General features: G+C 46.8%; 1 protein-coding gene across 2 annotated transcripts in view; it reads right to left on the minus strand.

The window, feature by feature from the left end:
• Positions 1-27,982, minus strand: part of LOC127585332 (protein lava lamp-like) — a 77,982-nt gene that overhangs the window by 35,129 nt on the left and 14,871 nt on the right. The window contains exons 7-17 of one of the 2 annotated variants that reach the window (XM_052042715.1): positions 27,366-27,442; positions 23,069-23,165; positions 22,911-22,978; positions 22,382-22,445; positions 21,245-21,376; positions 19,749-19,831; positions 17,917-17,966; positions 13,437-13,488; positions 12,292-12,409; positions 5,442-5,483; positions 4,058-4,093 (exon numbers count right to left, since the gene is read on the minus strand). In XM_052042715.1, coding sequence (XP_051898675.1) covers positions 4,058-4,093; positions 5,442-5,483; positions 12,292-12,409; positions 13,437-13,488; positions 17,917-17,966; positions 19,749-19,831; positions 21,245-21,376; positions 22,382-22,445; positions 22,911-22,978; positions 23,069-23,165; positions 27,366-27,442 — 819 coding nt within the window. Of the gene's footprint in view, positions 1-3,961; positions 4,094-5,441; positions 5,484-12,291; positions 12,410-13,436; positions 13,489-17,916; positions 17,967-19,748; positions 19,832-21,244; positions 21,377-22,381; positions 22,446-22,910; positions 22,979-23,068; positions 23,166-27,365; positions 27,443-27,982 lie in introns of both variants that reach the window. The other variant, XM_052042714.1, reaches the window with a different exon arrangement.

Raw genomic sequence — 27,982 nt, forward strand, 5'->3', positions numbered from 1 at the left:
CACTACAGTTGCAAAACCCACCAGTTAGACCCCAAATTAAAGGGCTGCATTGAGTTCTGGTCACCTTCCTCAGGAAGGGTACATTGGACTCAAAGAGTGCCCTGTAGGTTTACCACATTGAACGGGGATAAGCAACGAGGACAGCAATAAAAACAGAAAATCTTGTAAATACAGAGCCAGCCAGGCAGCATCTGTGGAGAGAGAAACAAGAGTCAATGTTTCAGATTCAACAAACAATCTGCTGGAGGAACTCATCAGGTCGAGCAGCGTCTGTGGGAGGAAAGAAATAGTCGACACTTCGGGTCAAAACCTTGCATCGGGATGCAAGGTTGACACGTCCTGTTTCAGATTCATGACCTTTCATCAGAACTTGGATCACTCTGGTCGTAGTCTCTTGAATTTAAACTAATCAAGTTGTTTGAACTAAGAGAGCTGATAAGGTTGATAACAGTCAGTTGTGGAAGAGATCAGAGCAGCCTTGGAAACAGAGCCTAGATGTTAAGAAGCACTTCACACAAAGGGCGGTGAAGATCAGGAACTCACTCCTTTGAATCTATGCAATCAATTTAAAACAAAAAGAGCAGTTATTGGTAACACAGCATTAACAAATGAGTTGGATGTTGGGGGTGCATATTTTTCATATTTCCTCCAACATAGGAGGCCATTCTGCCCTTTGAGTCTAAGCCAGCTCTCAAAGCAATCAGATCAATCCCTTTTCCTCCCTTGTAACCTATTCTTGCTCACATGCCCATCAGCTTCCCCCAGTTCTTCTGCCACCCACCTATAGTTGGGGTAACTCACACTGGCCAATTAACCAACCCGCATGTCTTTGGGATTTATGAGGAAATACCAACACGAAGAGGCCCATGCGGTCACAGGGAGAACATGCAAACCCCACACAGGCAGCACTGCAGGTCTGGATCAAACCCAGATCGCTTGAGCTTTGTGGTAGTGGCCCTAACTACTGCATCATTGTGTCACCTAAGATGGCACAAGGTAGAGAGCCTAATGTTCAACAAAGTCAACCTACATAAAATTGAGACGATTTGAAAGGCAGAGGGAAAAGAAACTGCAGTAACTTCTCTGAATAAAAGCAGGGTAATTTCTAGAAAAATGCAGTGTGAGAGACAGTTACATATAACTGAAGGCATAAAATCAGTCTCAGTAAATTATTGAAGTATGGTTTCCAAGATTTACTGATTGTGGCAATACTCAGTTTCCCCACTCTGAATGGCTGGAGCATTGTTACTATTCGCAGCCATTTCAAAACTAATGTGAATAGTTTTATTAAGAGCAGACTGGACATTTGAATGGACCTCTCCTATGTTAAAGATGAACTCTTGATCTCACAATCTACCTCGTCTTGGTCCTTGCACTTTATTTGTCTACCTGCACTGCACTTTCTCGGTAACTGTAACAGTATATTCTGCATTCTGTGACACAAGAGATTCTGCAGATACTTGAATCTGGATCTCTCAGTGACCAGCCACTTCAATTCCACATCCCACTCTCACACTGGCATGTCTATCCACAGCCTCCTCCACCGCCATGTTGAGGCCAGACACAGGTTGGAGCAACAACACCTCATATTCCGCCTTGGTAGTCTCCAACCTGACAACCTCAACATCGATTTCTCTAACTTCCAGTAACCCCTCCCCTCTTCCACCCCCCTCCCCTCCTGTTTTCCCTCATTCCTGTGGCCCCCTCACCCCTTCTCTTTCCCCTCCCCTGCCGTCATGACCTGCCCATCTATTCCCCACCTCCTCCCCTTTATTCCATGGTCTACTGTCCTCTCCTACCGGATTCCTCCTGCTTCAGCCCTTGCCTCCTTTACCTATCACCTCTCAGCTTCTTATATCACTCCCTTTCACCCCCCTCCCCCACTCACCTACCTTCCCCCCTCACCTGGACTCACCTATCACCTGCCAGCCTGTGCTCCTCCCCCTCCCCTGACTTTTTAATTCTGGCTTCTCCCCTCTTCCTTTCGGGTCCTGATAGAGGGTCTCGACCTGAAACGTCGATGTTATTTTCCTCCACAGATGCTACCTGACCTGCTGAGTGCCTCCAGCATTTTGCGTGTGTTATTCTGCATTTGGGTTTTCTTTTAACTACGTCAGTCTACTTACATATGGAATGATCTGCCTGGTTGGCACGCAAACAAAAGGTTTTCACTAGGTACATGTGACAATAATAAATCAATACCAAATACCAATAATAAATCAAAATCAATTATCAAACTGGGTAAGTGGAGTTAAGACACAGGTCAGCCTTGAACAAATTGATTGAGTAGGGCCTTGGGATTCTCTGTGTCTAATTGCAGGGGAGCTCAGGCAAAGCAGTGGATGGAACAGCACAGGAGGGGTCTATTGAGATAAAACAGTGGGTGAGCAGTGTCCGAGGTCTCCCATACTCAGGTTGAGGAATTATAGAGTCATACAACATGGAAATAGGCCCTTTGGCCCACAGTGTTCATGCTAGCCATCAAGTACCTATCTACATGAATCCTATTTCCCAGCACTTGGCCTGTAGCCTTCTAAGACTTGGTGTTTCAAGTGTTCAACTCAATATTTTATTATCCTTGGAGCACCTGCCTTCACCACTCCCTCAGGCTCGAGTTCCAGGTTTCAACCACCCTCTGGGTGAAAAACTCCCCCTCAAATCTCCGATAAGACTCTCTGGAGAGCAGGAGGATGCATTAGTGATGACATTCGAGGGAGTGAAGGATGGAGACCCCTATAATGCAAGTTTCAAAACTGTTTGGAATTAATTCATTATTGTCATATGTACCAAGGTACAGTGAAAAGCTATTGTTTGTGTGCCATCCATAAGATAAGATTTCTTTATTAGTCACATCTACATCGAAACACACAGTGAAATGCATCTTTTGTGTAGAATGTTCTGGGGGCAGCCCGCAAGTGTCCAGCACCAACATAGCATGCCCACAACTTCCTAACCCGTACGTCTTTTGGAATGTGGGAGGAAACCGGAGCACCCAGAGGAAACCCACAGACACGGGGAGAACGTACAAACTCCTCACAGACAGTGGCCAGAATTGAACCCGGGTCCCTGGCGCTGTAACAGCATTACGCTAACCGCTACACTACTGTGCCTGCCCAGACCAGACAGACCATTCCATACACAAGTACATGGAGGTTGTAAAAAGGAAAATAGAATGCAGAACATAGTGTTACAGTTACAGAGAAAGTGCAGTGCAGGTAGACAAATAAAGTGCAAGGGCCACAATGAGATAGATTGGGAGATCAAAAGTTTATCTTTTAGCTTATGAGAGGTCCGTTCAAGAGACTGAAAATAGTGGGATAGAAGCTGCCCTTGAGCCTGGTAGTATGTGTTCTCAAGCTTTTGTATCTTCTGCCCGAATGGAGGGGGAGAAGAGAGAATGACCAGGATGGGAGAGGTCCGTAGTTAAATTGACTGCTTTCCCGAGGCAGCGGGAATGGTAGACTGAGTCAGTGGAGGGGAGGCTGTGTTGCGTGATGGACTGAGCTGTGTCCACAACCCTCTGCAATTTCTTGCGGTCTCGGGCAGAGCACTTGCTGTACCAAGCTGTGATACATCCGGATAGGACGCTTTCTATGGTGCATCTGTAAAAATTGGGGGGGATCATAGATTTTTGTTAGGCTGTGGTGTTAAGAATTGTAGAACCAAAGTAGAAAGTTAGGGTACAGATCAGTCAATGTTGGGTTGAATGGGTTGAATGGCCTCCTTCTGGGTCATTTACTGGACTTATTCACAAATTCACTCTTGGTCAATAACTCATTACTCAATATATCTGTGCCTAGTGTCATACCCTATGTCTGATAGTTATTTCTATTGTTGTTAATGGGATCCAAGCTCAACTTGACGACAATTAAGGGCTGAATGGTCTCCTCTTGTTCTTGTTTCTCCATGCCTGTGAAGGGGGCTGAAATGGCCGCCCACTCTGCAGATGGTGCATTCTGACCTGGCCTCGGGCCGACTCCAGCTCTTGGTGCTGCTCCTCCAGCTTGCTATTCCGCACATGCAACATGTCCCAAACCTTCTGAAGTTCCTCCCGCACCTGAAAGAGCTCGCTGTCCACTTCCTCCAGCGAGGCCTGCAAGGGAAAGCCACAGAGTGACACACGAGCGCAGCCAGAACGCAGAGTCACAGTGGAGGGAAAGCGTCAGAGTGGCGCAGCACGCAGAGCCGCAGCCTCACAGATCCAGGCAACCCGGGTTCAATCCTGACCTCAGGCGCTGTCTGTGTGGAGCTTGCACATTCTCCCTGTGACGCTGTGGGTTGCTCCGGGTGCTCTGGTTTCCTCCCACATCCCAAAGACATGCGGGTTGGTGGATTAATTGGCCACTGTAAGTTGTCCCTACTGTGTGGGTGAGTGGTGGATTCTGGAGGGAGTCGAATGGGATTAGTGTCAATGGGTGATAGATGGTCAGCACAGACTCAGTGAGCCATAGGGTCTGTTTCCATGCTGCATGACTTCAAATACACAGCACATTTGGAGGCATTTCCGTCCATCAAACTTCTGCCAGCTCTTTGAAAAACGTGTCCAAGTAATCCCATTCTTCACTGTCCTGCAGAAGTTTTTCATTTCAATGACATACTTGTTCTGGTTGGAAGTTGCTATCAATTCTGATTCTGCTGTCCTTGCAGGCAACATATCCCAGCAGCTTGCTACATAAAGAATTTCTCATCTTGTTCTTTTTTTGCCAATCATAAATCTGCACCCCCTGGTTACTGCATACGACTCCGATCCCACCAGCAGAAACAGATTCATCTCTAGATATCAGGGTTGCAAAACAACGATTTCAAGATTCAGAGGGCAAAATTTCACTCTGGAAAATTGAATAGAAAAAGTTGTTGAGCTAAAGGAAGAGGACCTTTGAGACTAATTGGAAAGCTTTCTCAAAGAGCTAACACAGATACAATGGGTTGAATGGACTCCTTCTGGGTCATTCTCCTGGAATTGCTCACCAGTTCATTCTTGGTCAGTAAGACTGATTACTCAATATATCTGCGTCTGTCATCATACCCCTTGTCTGAGATTTATTTCTATTGTTGTCAATGGGATCCAAGCTCAACTTGAAGACAGTTCCATGTTAAGCTGCTGGTGGATAACAGAATTCTAACCAACATTCTTTCTTTGTTAATTTGGTAGCAATCTGCTTCACTTAATATATTCCTTCCAAAAGGAATTTCTCACCTGTGGTAACGTTACATCTCACCATGCTTCAATGTCCCGAGACAAAGTGTACTACCAGGAGATAGGGTGTTTAGTATCCCAGGCTGGTTATATTCAAGGAAGCATCACAAGCCAGGAACAGGTCACCCAAACCAATGTTAACAATTCTGAACACCCTACTGACCAACACACACACAAGTGTGGATGGCAAAGGCAGCAAAATCAATGACTGGCAATAAAACATTTCTGCTCATTTCACAGTTACCTTTATTTCTCCTGGTTTGTTTAAGTTGGCTTCTTCCAATTCCTAGAGGGAGAAAGGTACAAGGTTAGAATGCAAAATGGAAAAAGCCTCTGAGTAATTTGAAGCCATGATCTACGGGGAAATCACAAGACCCAAGTGTGAAGTCTTGATGTGCAGAGTGCTGGGGAATTACAACAGATCAACAGGCAACACTAGTAAGTGAGGCTCCGCACAGCGTTCCAGCATTTTCTGTCGGTATTTCTAGCCTCCCCACCAGCAATACCCTATGGTTTCCAGGGTGTCCCACCTACAGGATGCACAGATTTTACTCATCGGGATTTCTCTGAAAGGGCTTCTCAAACCTTGATCTCCACCACCAAAGAGGACAAGGGACCTACTACCTGTGCTGTTTAGGGCTAAAGCTATGTTTAGCTAAGAGGAAGGATCCAGATTCAGTGTAGTGGTTAGCGTAATGCTATTAGAGCGCCAGCGACCTGGACTCAATTCCGGCCGCTGTCTGTAAGGAGTTTGTATGTTCTCCCCGTGTCTGCGTGGGTTTCCTCCGAGTGCTCTGGTTTCCTCCCATATTCCAAAGACGTACGGGTTAGGAAGTTGTGGGCATGCTATGTTGGTGCTGGAAGCGTGGTGACACTTGCGGGCTGTCCCCAGAACACTCTACGCAAAAGATGCATTTCACTGTGTGTTTTGATGTACATGTGACTAATAAAGATCTTATCTTATCTTTATCATTTAAGGTGAGAGGGGATAAGATCAAAGGAGATGTTCGGGAAAAGTTCTTTTTACACAGAGAGTGGTGGGTGCTTGGAATGCGCTGTCAGGGGTGGTAGTGGAGGCAGATACAAAAGAGGCATTTAAGAGGCTAAGAGCCTCTGAATGTGCAGAGAATGGAGGGATGTGGACATTGTGTAGGCAGAAGGGACTAGTTTAGTTAGGCATTTAATCACTAGTTTAATTAGTTCAGCACAACATCGTGGGCTGAAGGGCCTGTTCTGAGCTCAACATTTCAACCAGGAGGCAGCTCCTCCAAGAGCGCAGTATTCACTCAGTACCGCACTGGGAGAGTCAGGCTGGGTTCTGTGCTCACCTCTCTGGAGTTGAGAATGAAATAATGAACCTCAGGACTTATTGCACCTTGGAGAGGTGGAGGCAGGGGAGTTTCTTGTGCTGATTCTCAGGCACCAAGCTGCTCTGGATGCTACATAGCTGTTGGGTTCCTCTACCCCCCCACCTCCCACCTCATCAAATACCACCCACCCCCATTCCAGTAGTTAACAAGTCCCCATTGCCTACACTGCTCATAGTGCAACTGGCCTGTCACTGGTCTGGGCAGGATACCAGGTGCCCGAGCCCTGTACAGGTTGTGTTATGGTCTTTAGCAAGAGAAAGTGAAGGGGGTTGTGAACTCTAAGAACCCCAGAGTCTGGTCAAACAACATACCTACCGACTGAAGGCAGGATTCACATGAACCAACCCTGTTTCCTCTGCACCCTCCTCTCTGTGACTGCATTAGGAATCAGAAAGGAAGATCTAAGAGGAGACATCTCAGACTGATGAACTGTCACTAGCACAGGCTCCAAGGGACGACTAGCACCATCTGCACTGTAACAAGTACAATTCTAGCTCATTAGTTTAAACAGATGGGTTGGTGTACGTCACAAGTCTTTCATTTTCAAAGTGTCATTACATCTGACTGGCAGACTCTGGCCAATTCCGTCCGGGAATCCCCAGTGGGCCACAGGAACAGGGAATGACTCATTGCAGTGCCACTAAATTAGGTGACACGGTGGCACAACTGGCCGAGCAGCTGCAGTGACCCTGGTTCAATCCTGACCTCTGGTGCCACTTCAGAAACGATTAGTAAATTTGCAGGTTGCACCAAAATTTATGGTATAGTGGACAGTGAAGAAGATTGCCTAAGGCAGCAACAGGATCTAGATCCATTGGGAAAGTGGTCAACGGAATTTCAGATGGAACTTAACTTGGACAAGTGCGACATGATGCACTTTGGGAAGTTAAACCAGGGCAGGACTTACACAGTGAATGGCAGGGCCCTGGGAAGTGTTGGTGAACAGAGAGAGACTGAGAGGTACAAGTACATAGTTCCTTGAAAGTAGCAACACAGGTAGACGGGGTGGTGAAGAAGGTGTAGAGCAAGTATGCCATATTGGTCAGGGCACTGAGTACAAGAGTTGGGATGCCATGTTACAACTGTACAAGACGCCGGTGAGACCGAAATTGGAATATTGTGGGCAATTCTGGTCACCTAGCTACAGGAAGGATGTAATTAATGTAGAGAGGGTGCAGAAAAAGATTCACAAGAATGTTGCCAGGACTGGAGGGCTTGAGTTATAAGGAGAGACTGGATTGGACAGCTTTCACTGAAGCAAAGGAGGCCAAGGGGGTGACCATATAGCGGTTTATAAAATCATGAGGTGTATAGATAAGATAGATGCTCACAGTCTTTTTCCCAGTGTAAGGGAGTCTAAAATTAGAGGCCATAGGTTGAAGGTGAGAGGGGAGAGATTTAAAGGGGATCTGAGGGGAAACTTTTTCCACACAGAGAGTGGTGGAACGAGCTGCCAGGGGAAGTGGTAGTGAGGGTACAGTTACAACGTTTAAAAGACATTCGGACAGATACATGGATAGGAAAGGTTTAAAGGGATATGGGCCAAGCACAGGTAAATGGGACAAGCTCAGTTGGGCACCTTGGTCGGCATGGACGAGTTGGGCAGAAGGGCCTGTTTCCATGCTGTGGAACTCTATGACTCTACATTGCCGGAAACACCTTAATGACTCAGGCAGCATCCGTGGAAAGAAAATCAGAGCAAACATTTCAGGTTCGAGACCCTTCACCAGAACTGGTGACCCCTGGTGCTGTCTGTGTGGAGCTTGCCTGTTCTCCCATGACTGTGTGGGTTTCCCCTGGGTGCTCTGATTTCCTCCCACATCCAAAATATCTGCCAGTTGGTAGGTTAATTAAAGTTCCCCTTGTGTGCAAGTGAGTGGTAGAATCTGGGGGGAGCTGATGGGAATGTGGGGAGAATAAAATGGGATGAAAAAACAACAAGATGCTGCAGGAACTCAGCAGGCCAGGCAGCATCCGTGGAGAAAAGCAGACAGTTAATGTTTCGGGTCAGGACCCTTCTTTACTTTTCTCCATGGATGCCGCCCGGCCTGCTGAGTTTCTTCAGCATCTTGTTGTTTTTTCATCTAGATTCCAGCATCTGCAGTCCTTTGTTTCTCGAGAATAAAAATGGGATTAATGCAAGATTAGCGTGCTTTATGATCAGTATGGACTCGATGGACAGAAGGGCCTGTTTCAAAGCTGTAAGACTTTACAACTCTATGATATCCTGCCACTGAAAAGGACGTCTTCATCAAAGCTTACTAAACACTCCGGGTTCAGTGAAGGTTCGTTTATTTCATACGCGTCAACCAGTGCTTCTCAGCCGTTGTGGAGAGAACCACTGCTGACAGTAATGAACTGCTCACTGCCCCGTGATCACTGACTTTTCAGCCCGTGAAGCGTGCTGTGTTCCAATCAATGATTGTAGCTCTAGTCAACATGCAATCGCCGTGTCCTGCCTTTGATTAGCCTCAGTTTGCATCTCCCCCGGCTCCTGCCACTGGATCTGTGAGCAGTCAGTCTCCAGCCAAGCCACAGAATCACTATCTTGCTGTAAATATTACGGCATTTCCCACTCTTGAAACAAACCTGGAACTCCTATTTCAAGTGCCAGGCCAGGAGCACATTACAAGCAGCGTTTGTAAGATTTATGATACTGGGTCAGCTTTTTTTTCTTTTGTTTTCCTTTATTTTTCTAGAAGTGGAGGACAGGCCTATTCTGACCTATCGGGCATGTTTACTGCTCTGCATTTCGCAACTTCTACATTCTTTTGTCTATGTTCTCGTTCTTTAACTGTTCCCATTCACTCACCTGCCCAAGAAGAGCTGCTCTCAATAACACTCCCCAGTTCCTGCCTAATACTCTTGTAACTTGTTCTGCTCCAATTTAATACTCTCCCACAAGGTCCATACTTATCCTTATCTTTAGCCGTCTTAAAACTTAACGAGCTGTGGTCACAGTTCCCTAAATGTCCTGCCACTGAAAGGTCAGTCACCTGGCTAGGCTCATTTCCCAACACCAGGTCCAGTACGGCCCCTCCTCTCGTTGGACCATCTACATACTGATTTGAGAAACCCTCCTGGATGCACCTAACAAATTCTGCCCCATCAAAACCTCTTGCACTAAGGAGGTCCCAGTCTACATTGGGGAAGGTGAAGTCACCCGCGACAACAACCCTGTTGTTTTTACACCTTTCCCTAATCTGTCAGCACATCTGTTCCTCAATGTTCTGGTGGTTACTGGGGGAGCTCTGTAGGATAATCCCATCAGAGTGATTGTACCTTTCTTATTTTTGAGTTCTACCCGCATAGACTCAGTGGATGAGCCCTCTATTATGTCCCCTCTGAATGCAGCTGTGATGTCCCTGATTAACAGTACAACTCCCCGCCCCCCCTTTTACTTCCCTCTCTATCTTTTCTAAAATGACACCCTGAAACATTAAGCATCCATCCTGTCCCTCTCTCAACCAAGTCTCTCTCATGTATATCTCTATCAAATCTCATTTTAACCTTCAGTCCAACCTCATGGCTGAAATCCCTTGTCCCTGGCTGCATTCTAGTAAATCTCCTCACACTCACATTCAAAAAACTGAATTATAAAACAGGTTTGTAAATTATGAATTGAAAACAGGTTGAGGGAACTTGGCCTTTTCTCCTTGGAGCGACGGAGGATGAGAGGTGACCTGATAGAGGTTTATAAGATGATGAGAGGCATTGATCGTGTGGATAGTCAGAGGCTTTTTCCCAGGGCTGAAATGGTGGCCACAAGAGGACACAGGTTTAAGGTGTTGGGGAATAGGTACAGAGGAGATGTCAGGGGTAAGTTTTTTTACTCAGAGAGTGGTGAGTTTGTGGAATGGGCTGCTGGCAACAGTGGTGGAGGTGGATACGATAGGGTCTTTTAAGAGACTTTTGGATAGGGACATGGAGCTTAGAAAAATAGAGGGCTATGGGTAAGCCTAGTAATTTCTAAGGGAGGGACGTGTTCGGCACAGCTTTGTGGGCCGAAGGGCCTGAATTGTGCTGTAGGGTTTTCTATGTTTCTAATAAAAGCTTGTGTCCTGACCAGCAAACAGAAAACACAGTGGAACACACCGTAAACTGGCCAGAGAGTCATGGAGAGATACAGCACGATAACAGGGCCTTTAAATTCATGCTGACCATCGTCCATACATTTACACTCATCCTACATTAATCCCAGAGACACAAGAGACTGCAGATTCTGGAATCTGGAGCAACAAACAATCTGCTGGAGGAACTCAACAGGTCGGGCAGCATCTGCGGGGAGGGAAAGGAATTGTCGGGTCAAAACTCTGCATCGCAGACGCTGCTTGACCCGCTGAGTTCCTCTGGCAGATTGCTTGTTGCTACATTGATCTCAATTTTTATTTTATTCACCCCACATTCTCATCAGCTCTCCTCAGATTCCACCACGGACCTACACACAAGAGACGATTAACAGCAGCCAATTCACCCCCCAGCTCGCACGTCTTTGGGGTGTGGGAGGAAACCCCATGCAGCCACAGGGAGAACATGCAAACTCCACATAAACAGCAGCAGAGGTCAGGATTGAACCTGGGTCCCTGGCACAATCAGGCTGCACCACTGTGCCACCCCAAATGAAGGATTACTGGCACTTTCTAAACATCTGTCCAGCTGTGCCTGAAGATATAAACTGGCTTCAAAACTACTTGACATTCTCTAATTATGGAAATCAACTTATCTCCACCACCACCGTAAACCATAAGAACAATCTTCAATACCTCACAATTAAATCCCTTTATTCTTCTTCCAGAGGTAGTGCACATTAATGTACACAAGCCAGGGACTATCATCCTTTGTCAGCCAGGCTAGCTGGCCAGAAGACTAGTGGCTGGAATTACTTGACCATTACAGCTAAACTCAAGCTCGCCCACTCCACACCAATTGGGAACAGAACCACAACTTAACCTTATTCAGCAGCCTTACAGCAACAAACCATTTACCAAAATGTTTGACAGGACCTCAAAACAAAATGCTGAGCCATGAGGAGGAATGCAATGGACAGATTGGCCTGAGGTAAATTGTAAGGTCCGTCTTAAATCAGTGATTTTAAATGAGAGAGGGTTGCAGAGACAACTTCAGAGCTAGGGGTATGAGAGACAATTCCAGTATTGGGGTGTGGGGTATTAGAGACAATTTAAGTGATAGGGTGTGGGGTATCAGGGAGTGTCCCAGTGATGGGGTGAGGGATATCAGGGAGTGTCCCAGTGTTGGGGTGTGGGGTATCAGGGAACGTCCCAGTGATGGGGTGTAGGGTATCAGGGAGTATCCCAGTGATGGGGTGTGAGGTATCAGAGGGTGTCCCAGTGATGGGGTGTGGGGTATCAGGGTGTGTCCCAGTGATGGGGTGTGGGGTATCGGGTTGTGTGGTATCAGGGAGTGTCCCAGTGATGGTGTGTGGGGTATCAGGGAACGTCCAAGTGATGGGGTGCCCAAAATCGGAATCCATTCGACTGAGGCTTGTGGGCATCAATGAGAACACCAATGAAGTAAACATTGAAATGCAACCTGAAAGAAATCTTCCCCCTTGCAGACCCTGAACCTTCCATCATTGACCCATGAATTATAACAAATCTACAAATAATGAAGAACTTGTTCCACTCTTGGCACACAGGATTTGATTAACCAGAGGTGTCAGCCCCTCCAATTAGCCCCCGCCATTTATCAGCATCACTCACTGACCTCTCTCAGGCCTCGTATGATCGCGTTCTGCTGCCTTTGGGTGGTCTTGGAGTCCCTGAGGTCTTGCTGCAGTGAGGATATTTGCTTCACCAGGTCTTGTGTCAGGAGCTCGGCAGTGCTGGGAGGGGGAACATCGATTCAGTCAAATATAGGGAGTACACTTGAAGTCTGGGAATAAGGAGGCAAATTTAAACCAGATCATCAACATTCAACAAAGCAGCAACATTTCTGGTCTCACACTCTTCTTCTCCAGAAGTAGGATTGTTCAAAATGTGGTGTCAGGGACAGCAAATGAGGAGTGGGGAGGTGGCTGGGAGTGAGGCACACACACAGGGGGCATGGCAAAGTGAGGGTTAAGGGGCATTTGGCACAACAAAGTGTGCTCATGGGGAGAGATGCAGCAAAGGGTGAGGAGCTGACTTCTGCAACTGTGGACAAATTGATCAATAACAAACTGTATTCTTATACAGAGGGATCTTGGGGTCCAAGTCCATAGCTCCCTGAAAGTGGCTGCACAAGTAGTTGGAGTGGTAAAGAAGGCCTATGTTATGCTTGCCTTCATCAGACAGGGCATTCAGTTTAGGTCAAGTTTAGCTCTATAAAACTTTGGTTTGGCCACACTTGGAGTATTGTGTGCAGTTCTGGTCGCCCCATTACAGGAAGGATGTGGAGGCATTGGAGAAGGCGCAGAAGAGGTTCATCAGGATGCTGCCTGGATTAGAGGGTATTAGCTATAAGGAGAGGTTGGACAAACTTGGATTGTTTTCTTTGGAGCGTCGGAGGCTGAGGGGAGACCTGATAGAAATTGATAAAATTATGAGGGACATAGATAGGATACATAGAATATTTTTCCCAGGGTAGAAATGTCAAATACAAGAGGTAAAGATAAGGTTATTTAAGGTAAGAGGGGGAAAGTTTAAAGGAGGTGTGCGGGGCATTTTTGTTTGCCCCTGGAACATGGCGCAGCAGTGGAAGCAGATACAATAGTGGTGTTTAGACAGGTGCGTGAACATGCAGGAAATGGAGGGATATGCAGGTAGATAGATTTAGTTTAATTTGGCATCATGGTCGGCACAGACACGATGGGCAGAAGGGCCTGTCCTTGTATTGCTCCATGAATGAAGTGTGTGAATTTGCATCAGTACCTGTTTAAGGCAGGCTCCGGGTTGGGAAGCTGATATTCGGGCTCCTCGCTGTCTGCAAAATAATATAAAGGGACAATATTTCAAATATCGAACTGCGACAGAGAACCGAGCAAGGTGAAGGAATATCAACCCAATGCATCATTTGATAGCGCAACCAACCAGAATTAACAGCAACTGCTTTGTACACTAGTTCAAAACAGCATCATATTTCTGGAGTCTACTGACTGTCATCAGGGGCTGGGCAAAGAACACTTCCTGTGCATTTTACTGCAGAGCACATCCTGTGGCTCAAAGCAGCAAAGGTGTTTAAGCAAAGTTTGGATAAAACCTACAGTGCTGCGGTGATAAACTGATCTGTTTTCACAACAGATGTGGTGGGGGTGGGGGCAGCCAGGATGCACAGAGAGATCACGTGAGAGAGGAGGAAGAGGGGGAGGAGAGGTCCAGGAGGGGGGAGGAGGGGCGAAGATGGGGGAAGGGAGAAGAGGGGGAAGAGGCAGGGGTAAGGGGGGAGGAAGAGGGGAGGGGGACGGAGGAAGGGGGGGTGATGGGAGAAGGGGAACAGGTAGAGAGGGGATGGGGCAGGGGGAAGAGGGAAGGGGAAGGGGGTAAAGGGGAGAGGAGAAGAGGGGGAGAGATGGGGAGGAGAAAGAGGCAGAGAGAGAGAGAAAAGGAGAGAGGCAGTTAGACAGAAAAATAGGGAGAATACGACAGCTGCTGCTTTCTCAGAAAGAGCAGTGTTTAGGTCTGGAAGATGAACTGGTTCCCTAGTACTGAAGTTGATTGATTCCCCTTCACCCCCCGCAGGCTGTGACCCAGCTCCATGATGCTTGCTCGCTGTTCTGGAGATCGAGAGAAAGTTAAAGACAGTCTCACATTCATAGATCATCTTTCACAGAAGTCAGTGAAGTCTCTTTAAAGTGCAGTCAGTCTTGTAATGTAGGAACCACAGCAGCCAATATGAACACAGCAAGCTCCTTGAAACAACAGAGTGATGTTGTTTTCATTGTGTCAACTGTGGGATAAATTTTAGAACGTAGAACAGTACAGCACAGGAACAGGCCCTTCGGCCCATGATGTCTGTGCTGAACACGATGGCAAATTAAACTAAATCTCTTCTTGCTGCACATGATCCAAATCCCTTCACCTCCTGCATATTCATGTGTCTGTCTAACAGCCTCTTAAACACCACTATCGCATCTGCTTCCACCACTCCCCCTGGCAGCCCGTTCCAGGCACCCACCTCTCTCTAAAAAACCTGCCCCGCACATCTCCTTTAAACTTTCCCCCTTTCGCCTTCTATCCATGTGCTCTAGTATTTTACATTTCTACCCTGGGTAAAGGATTCTGACCATCTACCCTATCTATGCCTCTCATAATGTTATAAACCTATCTGATCTCCCCTCGGCCTCCAGCACTCCAGAGAAAACAACCCAAGTTTGTCCGTCGGTACTGTAGAGGTTAGCGTAACGCTATTACAGCGCCAGCGACCTGGGTTCAATTCCCGCTGCTGTCTGTAAGGTAGAGTTAGGAGCTGTGGGCATGCTATGTTGGCGCAGGAAGAGTGGCGACACTTGCGGGCTGCCCTCGGAACACTCGACGCAAAAAAACGTGTTTCACTATGTGTTTCAATGTACATCGGACTAATAAATAAATATCTTATAACCTCTAATCCAGGCAGCATCCTGCTGAACTACTTCTGTACCCTTTCCAAAGCCTCCAAATCCTTCCTGCAATGGGGCGACCAGAATTGCATACAATATTCCAAGTGTGGCCCAAGCAAAGTTTTATACAGCTGCAACATGACTTCCTTACTCTTATACTCAATGCCCAGACCAATGAAGGCAAGCATGCTGTACGCCTTCTTTACCACCCTATCTACTTGCGTGGCAGACGAAACCTTAGTGCTGCTTTTTGAAATAATGGCCATATACTGATTTCATCCACCTGACAGGGCCTGGCTTTATCATCTGATCTGAAAGACAGCACCCCAGACAATGTAGCACTCCCTCTGCCCTGAAGTGTCAGCTGTATTTTGTTCTCAGCTTCCAGAGCGATTTTGAGGTTGGTTAAATTATGGTGTAAAAAAATATTTAATTCAAGTTTTGTTCAGGTAACCGTAGAGGTAAAGACATAAATAACAAGAGATCTGAATGTGAAGCAAGGATTCTCAAATCCTGTTTCAATCAAAGAAAGTCGGGCTGATCCTGCCACCTAGTGACGCTGGGTGACACTGCAGCCGGTATATCCCAGCAGTGCACAAGGGGACTCACAGAGTCATACAGCATGAAACAGGCCATTTGGCCCATCAGAGCCATGCCAACCAGTGGGCATACATCCACATTAATCCTATCTTTCAGCACTTTGCCCAAAACCTGCAGTGTTTATTATTAATGTGGTGTCTCTGAAATTTGCTTCTCATTGATGAATTATCACAAACTCTTACCAGAGCAAGAATCCTGAAACAGTTTCTCAGCCACAACCTCAGGGACGTACTGATAACCAAAGCAAATGAGATGAAAGCAGCTGCTACCATCACCTCACACCAAACTATATTTTAATTTGGAACTAAGTTAAATGGAAATATTAATAAAAACCAAAAAAGACAATAAATGGTAGAAGCATGAAATTAACAGGGTAGATTCTCCTCTTCCCAATTTAACACTGCATTAAAAAAGAGAAGCATTGAGAACATTTTGAAATACCTATTGAAATGATAGCTCCACAGACTGGTATTTTGTGAGTCAAACAGCACGGAAACAGGCCCTTCGGCCCAACAATGGCCAGCAACCTGAAACTGTGGAAGGCGCTACAGAAATGCAAGTTCACTCCTTCAGCCCACATTGCAATCAATTATTTTGAATGATGTTTGTTGGAAATGATCAAACTTCATCAGTTATCATTCAGTGGAACAGAGAATCAGGAGCCGGAGTAGGCCACCTAAACTGCCGCTCATCAAACAAAATGCTGGAGGGACTCAGCAGGTCAGGCAGCATCTGTGGAGGGAAATGCACAGTCCACGTTTCTGGTCTTGATCCTAAATGTCAACTGTCCATATCCCTCCACAGATACTGCCTGACTCTCTCCAGCAGATTGTTTGTTGCTCCCGATTCCAGCATCTGCAGTGTCTTGTGTCTGCCACTCATCAAGTTCATGGCCAGATCTTCCACCTCAGGGTCATTTTCCTGCACAATCTCCATATCTCCCCAATAGTCCGAATCAAGCTCTGTATTGAATGAACCGAATGATTCCTCCCACACCAACAGGTACAAGAACAGCTACTTCCCTTCAACCATTCGGTTCTTGAGTCAACCGTCACAACCCTAATCACTACTGTTTAGCAACACTATGACCACTTTGATCACTTTGCACTAAAATGGACTTTGGTTTTTTTTTGTTCTAATTGTGTTCTTTCTTGTAAAAATTGCGTACAATTTATGTTTTTCTTGTGAATGCTGCTATGTGCCTGCGATGCCGCTGCAAGTAAATTTTTTATTGCACCTGTGCATACATGTGCATATGACAATAAACTTGACTTTGAAGTTGACTCAGGGCCCTCCGGAATAGAAAATTCCAAAGTTTCACCCCCTCTTGTGAAGAAATTTCTCCTCATCTCAATCTTAAATAGCCGACCTCTTATTCTGAGATTGTGACCCCAGATTCCAGGCTCCTAAGCCAGGGGAAGCAGCCTCTCTGCATCCACCCTAACGAGCCCTGTAAGAATTTGGTAAGTTCCAATGAGATCGCTCCTTCTTCTAAACTCTCGAGGCTACAGGCCTGGTCTACTCCATGTATCCTCATACAACAAACCCTCCATCCCTGGAACCACTCTGGTGAATCTTCACTGCACATGGAAAGTATGTCCTGTTCAGGCAGGGTGACTAAAGCTCTTCATTGTACCCAAGAAGCTAACAAGTACTGCCCTGTATAATTGCGGCAAGACGCTTCACTCCTGCACTCTAATCCTCCTGTAATAAAGGTCAACATAACAATTGCTTCTCCAATTGCTTTCTGCACCTGCACTTTAACTTTCAGAGACGTGTATAAGGATATTTCAGTCCCTCTAAATATCAATGTTTCCCAATCTCTCACTGTGCTACTTTTTCTGTTTCAGGCACCAAATGAATGACCTCACGTTTTGCCACACTATATTCCATCTGCTCATTCATTCAGCTTGTCTACAAGCCCTTGAAGCCTCTTTACACCCACCCCACCACCCCCTCCCCCCCCGACTCATATTCCCACTTAGTTCAGTATCATGAGCAAACTTGGAAATAGGACATTTGGTCCCCTCACCCATAGACTGATGTAGGTATTGAACAACCAGGGCCCAAGCATTGACCCCTGCAGTCACAGTCTGTCAACCTGTTAAACTCCTTTATCCCCACTCCTTGCTTGCTGTCTGTTAACCAAGCAGTGGACAATGTACATTTTAAAAACTAAATTAAGGTAATTATCATAATTAATGTAAAATTATTACCTTCAACCTTGAAGGAAAGGTGATCGAGTGAATCATGTTTATTCTTAACACTGGCAAGACAACAAAAGCAATATTAGTGAATATGTGTGAGATAATGGGATGGTGGTGGGAAGGGGAGGGGGGAAATGGGAGTGGAGGACTGAGTACGTTGAGAGTACAAAGAAACTGAGAAATGGGGGGAATGGGACTCAGGAGGAATAAAAGAGGCAAAAGGAAAGATAAAAAGATGGAGACAGAGAAAATGTGTGAATGACAGAGACAGTGAAAGAGGAAGAGAGTGAGAGATGGAGATAGAGACAGAGAGGGGGGGGAGGGAGGGAGAGGGGGAGAGAGAGGGGGAGAGAGAGGGAGAGAGAGAGGGAGAGAGAGAGGGAGAGAGAGAGGGAGAGAGAGAGGGAGAGAGAGAGGGAGAGAGAGAGGGAGAGAGAGACAGCATCTGTGTTATGAACTTGAATGAAAATTTGGATACACACCGGTGCTTTGAAATAATTTGCATGTCGGTCGAACTGTTTATGCCGCGCTCATATTGAATGAACATACATAGTTCCTGAAGGTTTCAAGCGAATTAAGAAGTTGATTGAAAAAGCACAGAATTACAAGAGCAAGAAAGTCACAATGAACCTTTATAAAACACTGGTTTGGTCATAGCTGGAGTATTGTTCCCAGTTTTGGGCACCACAATTTAGAAAAGATCTGAAGGTTTGGAGAGAATGCAAGAGACATTTACTAAAATAATTCCAAGGACAAGAGATTTTAGTTACAGACTGGAGAAGCTGGGGATGTTGACCCTGCAACAGAAGAGGTGATGACAGAATTTGATAGAGGCACTGAAAGTCATCAAGGGTGTCGACAGAATAAGTAATAAAACTGTCCTGATTGGATCAAGAACCAGAGGACACAGAATGGAACAGGGAATGAAGATGCCCCTCCTTGGTCTACCAATTACCCACTGGCCCCTGCCTCACCACTCCCCCTATTCTCTTTATACTGGCTATCTCCCCTCTCCTCCCTTAGTCTTGATGCAAGGTTTTGACCGGAAACATTGCCAATTCCTTCCCTCACCCCCCAGAGATGCTGCTCGACCCGCTGAGCTCCTCCAGCAGATTGTTTATTGCTCCAGGTTCTAACATCTGCCATCTCTTGTAGAATGAAGATGATTGGCAAAAGGACCAAAAGTGACATGAGGAAAAGCTTCTTCTACACAGCGAGTGGTTAAGATCTGGAAGGCGCTGCCAGGGATAGCAGCGGAGGCATATTCAATTGTGGCATTGAAAGGGAGCTGTTTAAACATCTGAAGGGTTAAGAACTTCTGACAGGGTTGTGAGGTGAAGCCAGGGAAGCAACTCTAGATGAATTGCTCTTTTTAGAGCCAGTATGGACTCAACTGGCCAAATGGTCTCCTTCTGTGCTGTAACCATTCCATGATTCTATCGGAGTCTCAAAGTCTTCGTTAAGTCAAGAAGTGGGAATGTTAATCCAACAGACACACTTCAAGGCAAGAGGGAGACCACGTTTGGAACCTTATAAAAACAGTCAATAATACAGAAATCACGGAGATACCCAGCAGGTCAGGCAGCACCTGTAGAGAGCAGCATTTCAGGTTGCTGATTTTCATCAGAGTAACATTTTTTGTTTTTATTTCAGATTTCGAGCAACTGTAGCTTTCTGCTTTTTGGATCAATAATACTGATGGTTTCTATCAGTGTACAACCAGATCTTGCACAGCAGCCACAATCAGGGTACATTCCAACATTTAAAAGACGGGATGAGAGGGGGAGCTAACACACACACAATGGAAATGCAGTTTTAAATATTAAAGTTTAAAAACTAACTTGTTGAACCCAGTTTCCTGCTCACAAGAATCCTCCACCAGCAGTCCACTCTGTCTGCTCTGCACCTTGTGTGATACTGTTACCTGAAAAGGAATTTGATCCGGTTATCCTTATGTTTCTGAGAAGGGAGGTGAGGGCCAGGGAGAGACAGGAAATGAGGGAAGGGGACGAGGATGCCTCTAGTTTAGTTTGGCCTCATGAGTCACAGAGTTATATGGCACAGAACCAGGCCCAACTTCACCATGCTGACCAAGATGTCTATCCAAGCTAGTCCCATTTGTCGGTGTTTGGCCCATAACCCTCTAAGCCTTTTCCACCCATGTACCTGTCCAAATGTCTTTTAAACATCTGTAATTGTACCTGCCTCTACCACTTCCTCTGGCACCTGGTTCCATATACCCACCACTCTCTATGTGAAAAAGTTGCCCCTCAGGTCCCTTTTGAATCTTTCCCCTCTCACCTTAAACCTCTAGTTTTAGATTCCCCTAACCCGGGGAAAGGATTGTGACCATTCACCTCATCTGTGCCCCTCATGTTTTTATATACCACTGGAAGGTCATGATATTGATTCTGTAAGTAATCTATAGACATTCTGCCCTGGAGTCCTATGACTCTAAGGACATTATTCCTTGGAGCGTAGCAAACTAAGGGGTGACCTTATAGAGGTGTATAAAATCATGAGGATATAGATAGGGTGAATGCACACAGCCTTTTTCCCAGGGTTGAGTAATCAAGAACTAGAGGGCACAGGTTTAAGGTGAGAGGGGAAAGATTTAATAGGAACCTGAGGGGCAACTTTTTCACCCAGAGGGTGGTCAGTGTATGGAATGAGCTGCCAGAGGTTGAGGCAGGTACAATAACAACATTTGAAAGGTACTTGGACAGGTACATGGATAGGAAAGGTTTAGAGGGATGTGGACAAAACGAAGACAAGTGTGACTAGCTGAGATGGGCATCTTGGTCGGCAGTTAAAAGATAACTGGAAATGTAAAGGTTAACGACTGGAAATGTAAGGGTTAATGGTGTGCAGCTATTCTTCCCATGGCGTGACATTGCTTCAACCATGGGGTGACTATAGTTATGGCTACAAGTTTGCAAGTGTTGGTGGAAACAAAGAAATGTTTAAGGCATATCTTGCTTTGCTACAAGTTTGCTGTAAGCAACTGCCTTAGAAAGTGCAACTTCCCACGGAGGTTCCCCACGAAGAGGGTATAAAAGTAGGGACACTAATCAGTAAATCTCCGAGTGGGGATCAGCACAGAGCTCCGGTTACACTGTTTACTCTTTCTCTGTATCCCTCACTCCCGCTAGTGTTAAAATAATAAAGCATTAATCGTACGCTCCTTGATTCTGCTGTTGTTTGCTTTATTACAGTGCGGATCGACTTTCACACATGGACGAGTTGGGCCGAAGGGCCTGTTTCCATGCTGTATGACTCTATGAGTGTGACCGAGGAGACCTGGGGTGAAGGTATGGGTGGCAGACTGGGCACCTACTTGGTTCAGCTGGCTCTGCTCCCGCTTTAAGTCATCGACCTGATGTTGCAGCTTCTGGCTCCTGCTCCGCTCCAGCTCCAGCTCCTGTCGGCAAGCGTCCAGCTCCACGCGGACCAGAGGGGCACCCTGCAGCTGGAAACATCCAGGATTTTTCATGAGGGAGAGTGACGGGGAGCAATCCCAGTGGTGGGGCAGCTCGGCAAGTGGAGTTGGCACTGTGCTAGGTCTGACAAAACATAGATTCCTGTTGTAATGACCAGTTTAAGAGTGGAGGGTGGCAGTTGGAAGCTCTCAGGGACCAGCAGAAGTTGGGGTGGGGCAGGGGATGAAGCTAACTTGGATTGGGAATCCACTCACACCCGATACCTGCCAGTCTGTGCACACCAGAGGTGCGATGCCTGTCCTGCCCAATAGACGTAGCTCACCACTTCCCACCTGGACTAGGTGATGCATCACGTAAACCAGCCTCCCCTCCATTGACTCCGTCTATGCTTCCCGCAGCCTCGGGAAAGCAGCCAACATGATCATGGACCCCTCCCACCCTGGTTATTCTCCCTTCTCCCCCCTCCCATTGGGCAGAAGATACAAAAGCCTGAGAGTATGAACCACCAGACTCAAGGACAGCTTCTATCCTGCTGTTATCAGACTCTTGAACAGACCGCTCATATGTTAAAGACGAACTCTTGATCTCCCAATCTACCTTGACGTGGCCCTTGCACTTTGTTTGTCTATCTGCACTGCACTTTCTCTGTAACTGCAACACTATATTCTGCATTCTGATTTCTTTTTACTACCTTGACGCACTTATGCATGGCAAGATCTGTCTAGATGGCAGGCAAAACAATAGTTTTTCACTGTACATGCAACAATAATAAACTAATATCAATACTAAGAAGGGAGGGGTGGCTGAGGTAATCAGTCACGGTTGCGGAAATAAATCCTGGGCACCTTTCCCTCACTCATGCACACCCCCACCCGCGAGCACATACACTGCTACCCCCACTCTATACATTCACGGACTTCAAGCTTTCTACTTGTGGCTGCCGAGATCTCAGAAGGTCAGTTCACCTATTCAGAGTTTGATGAGGACACAGTGTGTGTGAGAATCTCCAGTAGAAGGCTAGCCAATGGAAGTACCTTAAGTTTCTTCAGTTCCAGTTCCATCTCACCCTTCTCTTTCTCAAGTTCATGAATTTGGTTGCTGTTTGAAAACAAGAGGAACATTAATGAGTTTCACTTCTATTTCCTTCGTTGGTGCACTGATATCTCCACCCGTAATTCAAAGTGATGTAGCAGGGACAAGGCGAGGGACAGGGAGAGGGTGGAGAGGGAGGGAGAGTGAGCGAGGGAGGGGAGGGGAGGCTGGGGAGGATGGTGGAGAGGGAGGGGAGGGAGGAGAGGGGAGGGAGGAGAGGGAGGGGACAGATGGAGGAGATGGAGGAGGGAGGGAGGGAAAGAGGGAGGGAAAGGGAGGGAAAGAGGGAGAAGAGGGAGAAGAGGGTGGAGAGGGAGGGAGGGAAATAGGGAGGAGGGAGGAGAGGGAAGGAGGATGGAGGAGAGGGAGGGAGAGGTACACAGACACAGACGTACAGACACAGACACACACACAGACAAACACAGTACCCAGTACACCCACATGGAGTAAGCAGGGATCCTGAAAACCTACCGATACTTCTGTACCTCAGCGTGGACACTCTCCGAACTCCTGGAGATGTTGGGAGAACCATGCAGTGTCTGGGGGAATGGAAACAGCAGATGAAGTGGTGGGGTAGAACACCTGACATTCCCTCAATTTCCCAACAGGTTGGGAGTTCACAGACTTACTGAGTCGCTGCTGATGTCTTTCTGCAGTCGGAGCAGGTCAATGATGCGCCCGCTCTCCTCTTGCTGCCGTTTGAGTTGTGCCTTCTCCGCAGTCATCCTGAAACCAGGAAGACTACATGGTGAGTTGTAGCCAGGGCGAGAGGACCTTCAGCCCAACCTGACCCTAGAGTCGGTCCCAGACAGGGACCCTCTGTTATAAAGGGAGACACAGCAACCAACCTGTGCACAACAAGAGGAAATGAGGTGGTGCATCGCTTCATGCCAACAACAGTAGCTGTGCCTTCAGCTTTCTTGAACCAAGCTCTGAATTCACCAAAGCCTTCCACACTAACCATCCCTCATTTGCCTTAATCCTATTTTATAATCAAGGACCCCTCCTGCCCCAGACATTCTCCCTTCTCCCCACTCCCATCGGGCAGAAGATACAAAAGCCTGAAAGCACGTACCACCAGTCTCAAGGACAGTTTCTATCCTGCTGTTATAAGACTATTGAACGGCCCCCTGATATGAAAAGATGGAACCTTGACCTCACAATCTACCTCGTTGTGGTCTTGCACCTTATTGTCTGCCTGCACTGCACTTTCTCTGTAATGATGGGAGGGGGGAGAAGATGTAAACATTACTATAAGTTACAAAAATGCATAAATAGTGCAAAAGAAGAATAATGAGGTAGTGTTCATGGGTTCATGGACCATTCAGAAGTCTGATGGTGGAGGGGAAGAAGCTGTTCCTGAAACATTGAGTATCGGTCTTCAGGCTCCTGTACCTCCTCCCCGATGGCAGTAACATGAAGAGGGCACGTCCTGGATGGTGAGGGTCCTTAATGATGGATGCCACCTTCTTAAGGCACCACCTCTTGAAGATGTCCTAGATGGTGGGGAGGGTAGTGCCTGTGATGGAGCTGGCTGAGTCTACAACGCTCTGCAGCCTCTTGCGATCCTGCGCATTGGAGCCTCCATACCAGGCGGTGATGCAACCATTCAGAATGCTCTCCACTGTACATCTGTAGAAATTTGCAAAAGTCTTTGGTGACATACCAAATCTCCTCAAACTCCTAATGAAGTAGAGCTGCTGGCATGATTGCATCAATGTGTTGGGCCCAGGATAGATCCTCTGAGATGTTGACGCCCAGGAACATGAAGCTGCTCACCCTTTCCATTGCTGACCCCTCAACGAGGACTGGTGTGTGTTCTCCCGACTTCCCCTTCCTGAAGTCCACAGTCAATTCCTTGGTCTTGCTGACGTTGAGTGTGAGGTTGTTGTTGTGACACCACTCAACCAGCGGATTTATCTCACTCCTGTATGCCTCCTTGTCTGAGATTCTGCCAACAGTGGTGTCATCAGTGAATTTATGGATGGCGTTTGAGCTGTGCCTAGCCACACAGTCATGAGTGTAGAGAGTAGAGCAGCGGGCCTGTGTTGACTGTCAGCGAGGAGGAGATGTTACTACTGATCTGCACTGAGTCTGGTCTCCTGATAAGGAAGCTGAGGATCCAATTGCAGAGGGAGGTACAGAGGCCCAGATTCTGAAGTTTGTTGATTAGTACTGAGGCGATGATGGTGTTGAACACTGAGCTACAATTGATAAACAGCAGACTGATGTATGCTTTGCTGTTGTCTAGGTGCTCCAAAGCCGAGTGGAGAGCCAGTGAGATTGCATCCTCTGTGGACCTGTTGTGGTGGTAGGCAAATTGCAGTGAGTTTATTCTAGCCATGACCAACCTCTCAAAGCACTTCATCACAGTAGATGTGAGTACTACCAGGCGATAGTCGTTGAGGCAGCTCACCCTGCTCTTCTTGGGCACTAGTATGATTGCTGCCCTTTTGAAGCAGGTGGGAACCTCCAAATGAAGCAGTGAGAGGTTGAAGATGTCCTTGAACACTCAGCCAGTTGGTTGGCACAGATCTTTAGTACCCTGCCAGGTACACCGTCGGGGCCTGATGCCTTGCAAGAGTTCACCCTCTTGAAGGATGTTCTAACGTCCACCTCCGAGACAGAGATCACAGGGTCGCCAGATGCTGTGGGGATTCGCACAGGTGTAGTGTTATTCTCCCTTTCAAAGCGTGCATAAAAGGCATTGAGATCATCAGGAAGTGAAGCACCACTGCCACTTATGCTGTTAGGTTTTGCCTTATAGGAAATAATTGCATGCAAACCCTGCCACAGCTGTCGTACATCCAATTGTGTCTCTAACTTCACATGGAATTGCCTTTTCGATCTCACAATGGCCTTCTGCCTGAGGTAGTGTTAAGGTCCTTCAGATAGGTTCAAGAACCTGATGGCAGTGGGGAAGAAGCTGTTGTTGAACCTTGAGGTGTGGGTCTTCAGGCTCCTGTACCTCTTGCCTGATGGCAGCATCGAGAAGAGGGCGTGGCCCGGATGGCATTTGTGCTACTGTGCCGTGGTGGAGTACTGCTTTGATGTTGATGTAATCTTTCTGATGACACAGTAAACAAGGGCCCTGTTTCCTCTCTTGTAGAAGATCCTGTGTCACTATTTCAGAAAACAGCAGAGCTCTCCCCAGTAACCCGACCAATACTTACCACAATTCCTTTTGATCTTCTTAGGCAGTCCCTTGAGGTTGAGGGTGACTTGCCTCCATTCCAGTGCTGTGGATTTGGAGGTGGCTGATGAAGCCAATGTGGGACCTGTGGACTCTTCTGCAAATGGCGCAGGAGGTGCCTGACCGGGAAGATGGGTGGGTGGGTAGATAAGGAGGCGGTGCACTCCTTCCACAATGAGAGCTGGGTTTCTGTTTCTGACTGTCATCGGGAATGCTCCTTCTCCACGTTATGTAGTCTCGAGCCAGAGATTCCCACAAGTCAGAATTGTTTCCAAAGCTTTAAGAATATCCTTGAATCATTTCCTCTTCCTCTGACCTGGTGCTCTTTCCCGGGATGGGGTTCAGAATAGAGCGTCCATTTTGGGAATGTGAATGACATGACCTGCTCAACAGAGTTAACTGAGCAAGGACTGCACTTCAATTGATCTTCACTGGCTGTGATCCACCTTGTGACAGGAACATGCAAGGACCTACTGAACTTGTTGATCAGTTAGTCCTGCAGCACAAACGTAAAGAGATCCAGCAAGAACATAACAACATCAGAGCAGGAGTCAGTCGTTCGGCCTCAAGCCTGCTCCGCCACTCAATATGATCATGGTTCACTATTTATTGCCAACCTCCTGCACTAACCCCATATCCCCTGATTATGTTAACGTCCACATATCTCTCAATCTGCCTACTGTATCCACAAATGAGGGTTCATTGCGAGGTGGTGATTGTTGAACTAATGGGAACTGCTATAAATACTCCGAAACACACAGCTCACATGAAGCAGCACAGTGGCACAGCTAATAGAGCTGCTGCCTCATAGTGCCAGAGACCCGGGCTCAATCCCGACTTTGGGTGTTTTCTGGAGTTTGCATGTTCTCCCTGTGACTGTGTGGGTTTCCTCTGGGTGCTCTGGTTTCCTCCGGGTGCTCTGGTTTCCTCCCACACCCCGAAGACGTGTGGGTTTGTAGGTTAATTGGCGACAGTAAATTACCCCTAGTGTGTGTGGGTGAGTGGTACAATTTGAGGGACTTGAAGAGAACACTGGAAAAATATAAAATGGGATTAGCGTAGGATTAGTTCAAATGAATAACTTGTGGTCGGTGCAGATTCATTGGACCAACAGGCTGAATATCTCTAGATAGATAGACATCTTTATTAGTCACATGTACATCGAAAGACACAGTGAAATACATCTTTTTGCGTAGTGTTCTGGGGGGGCAGTCCGCAAGTGTCGCCACGCTTCTGGCGCCAACATAGCATGCCCACAACTTCCTAACCTGTACGTCTTTGGAATGTGCGAGGAAACCGGAGCACCCGGAGGAAACCCACGCAGACACGGGGAGAACGTACAAACTCCTTACAGACAGTGGCTGGATTTGCCCAAACCCCCCCCCTTGTCCTAAATGAGAGTGAGAAAGAAATATTTTCATCAGGTTAAGGGATGTTGTTGGCTCGTGTGGATAACAAATTGTGCCAAATGAACTGTTTCAGTGCTATAACTGGCACACTCCTGAGTTTATAATCCAGGCTGACTCACTAGGGAATTGGGACTCAATACTATTGAATGGTCCCCTTAACTGGCACACAATTGCAAATGATCAAAACCATTATCACCACAGCATCGAAATATCAGGTACATCGACTGTGATTTCAGAACTACAGGAGGTTAACTTTGTCAGAATTGCCGAGGTCATGCAACAACATCACAAAGAAGGGTCCATGAACGATGCACTCAGTCCTACCTGGCTAACGCAGTCCTTAGCTCAATCAGCTCTTCCAGATCTGCCGCAAAGATCTCACAATCTCCCAGCAACTCAGTCTGAAGTCATGGGAAAAGAACCATCACAGAATTGGACAGTGATTCAAAACATAGTTTAATCCTAGTGTAACCTTGGTAAAATATGTCGGTGGAGTTGGTGGGTTACCAATCTGGGAATCAAAGCCCTGGGTGTGCGAGTTACATATTACACCACAGCTATCTGCAAGTTTTAACGCTGGAATTAAACAGCTGTCCTCAGTGAGGGTGGCCATGTGGCAGCAGAGCTGTCATAAAAATGCAAGTTCAAATCCCACCAAGGTAGCCGAGGAATTAACTTCATTACATAATCTGGAGTTGAAAAGCTAGCACCAGTAACAGTGAAACTACCAAACTATCATCAAAGGATACCAAGGGGTCCTGTTGGTCTTCATTAGTCGGGGTATTGAGTTCAAGAGCTGCCAGGTAATGTTGCAGCTCTATAGAACTCTGGTTAGACCACACTTGGAGTATTGTGTTCAGTTCTGGTGGCCTCATTATGGGAAGGATGTGGAAGTTTTAGAGTGGGTGCAGAGGAGATTTACCAGGATGCTGCCTGGATTG

This window comes from Pristis pectinata, chromosome 32 (genome assembly GCF_009764475.1).
Source record: "Pristis pectinata isolate sPriPec2 chromosome 32, sPriPec2.1.pri, whole genome shotgun sequence".
Lineage (NCBI taxonomy): Eukaryota > Metazoa > Chordata > Chondrichthyes > Rhinopristiformes > Pristidae > Pristis > Pristis pectinata.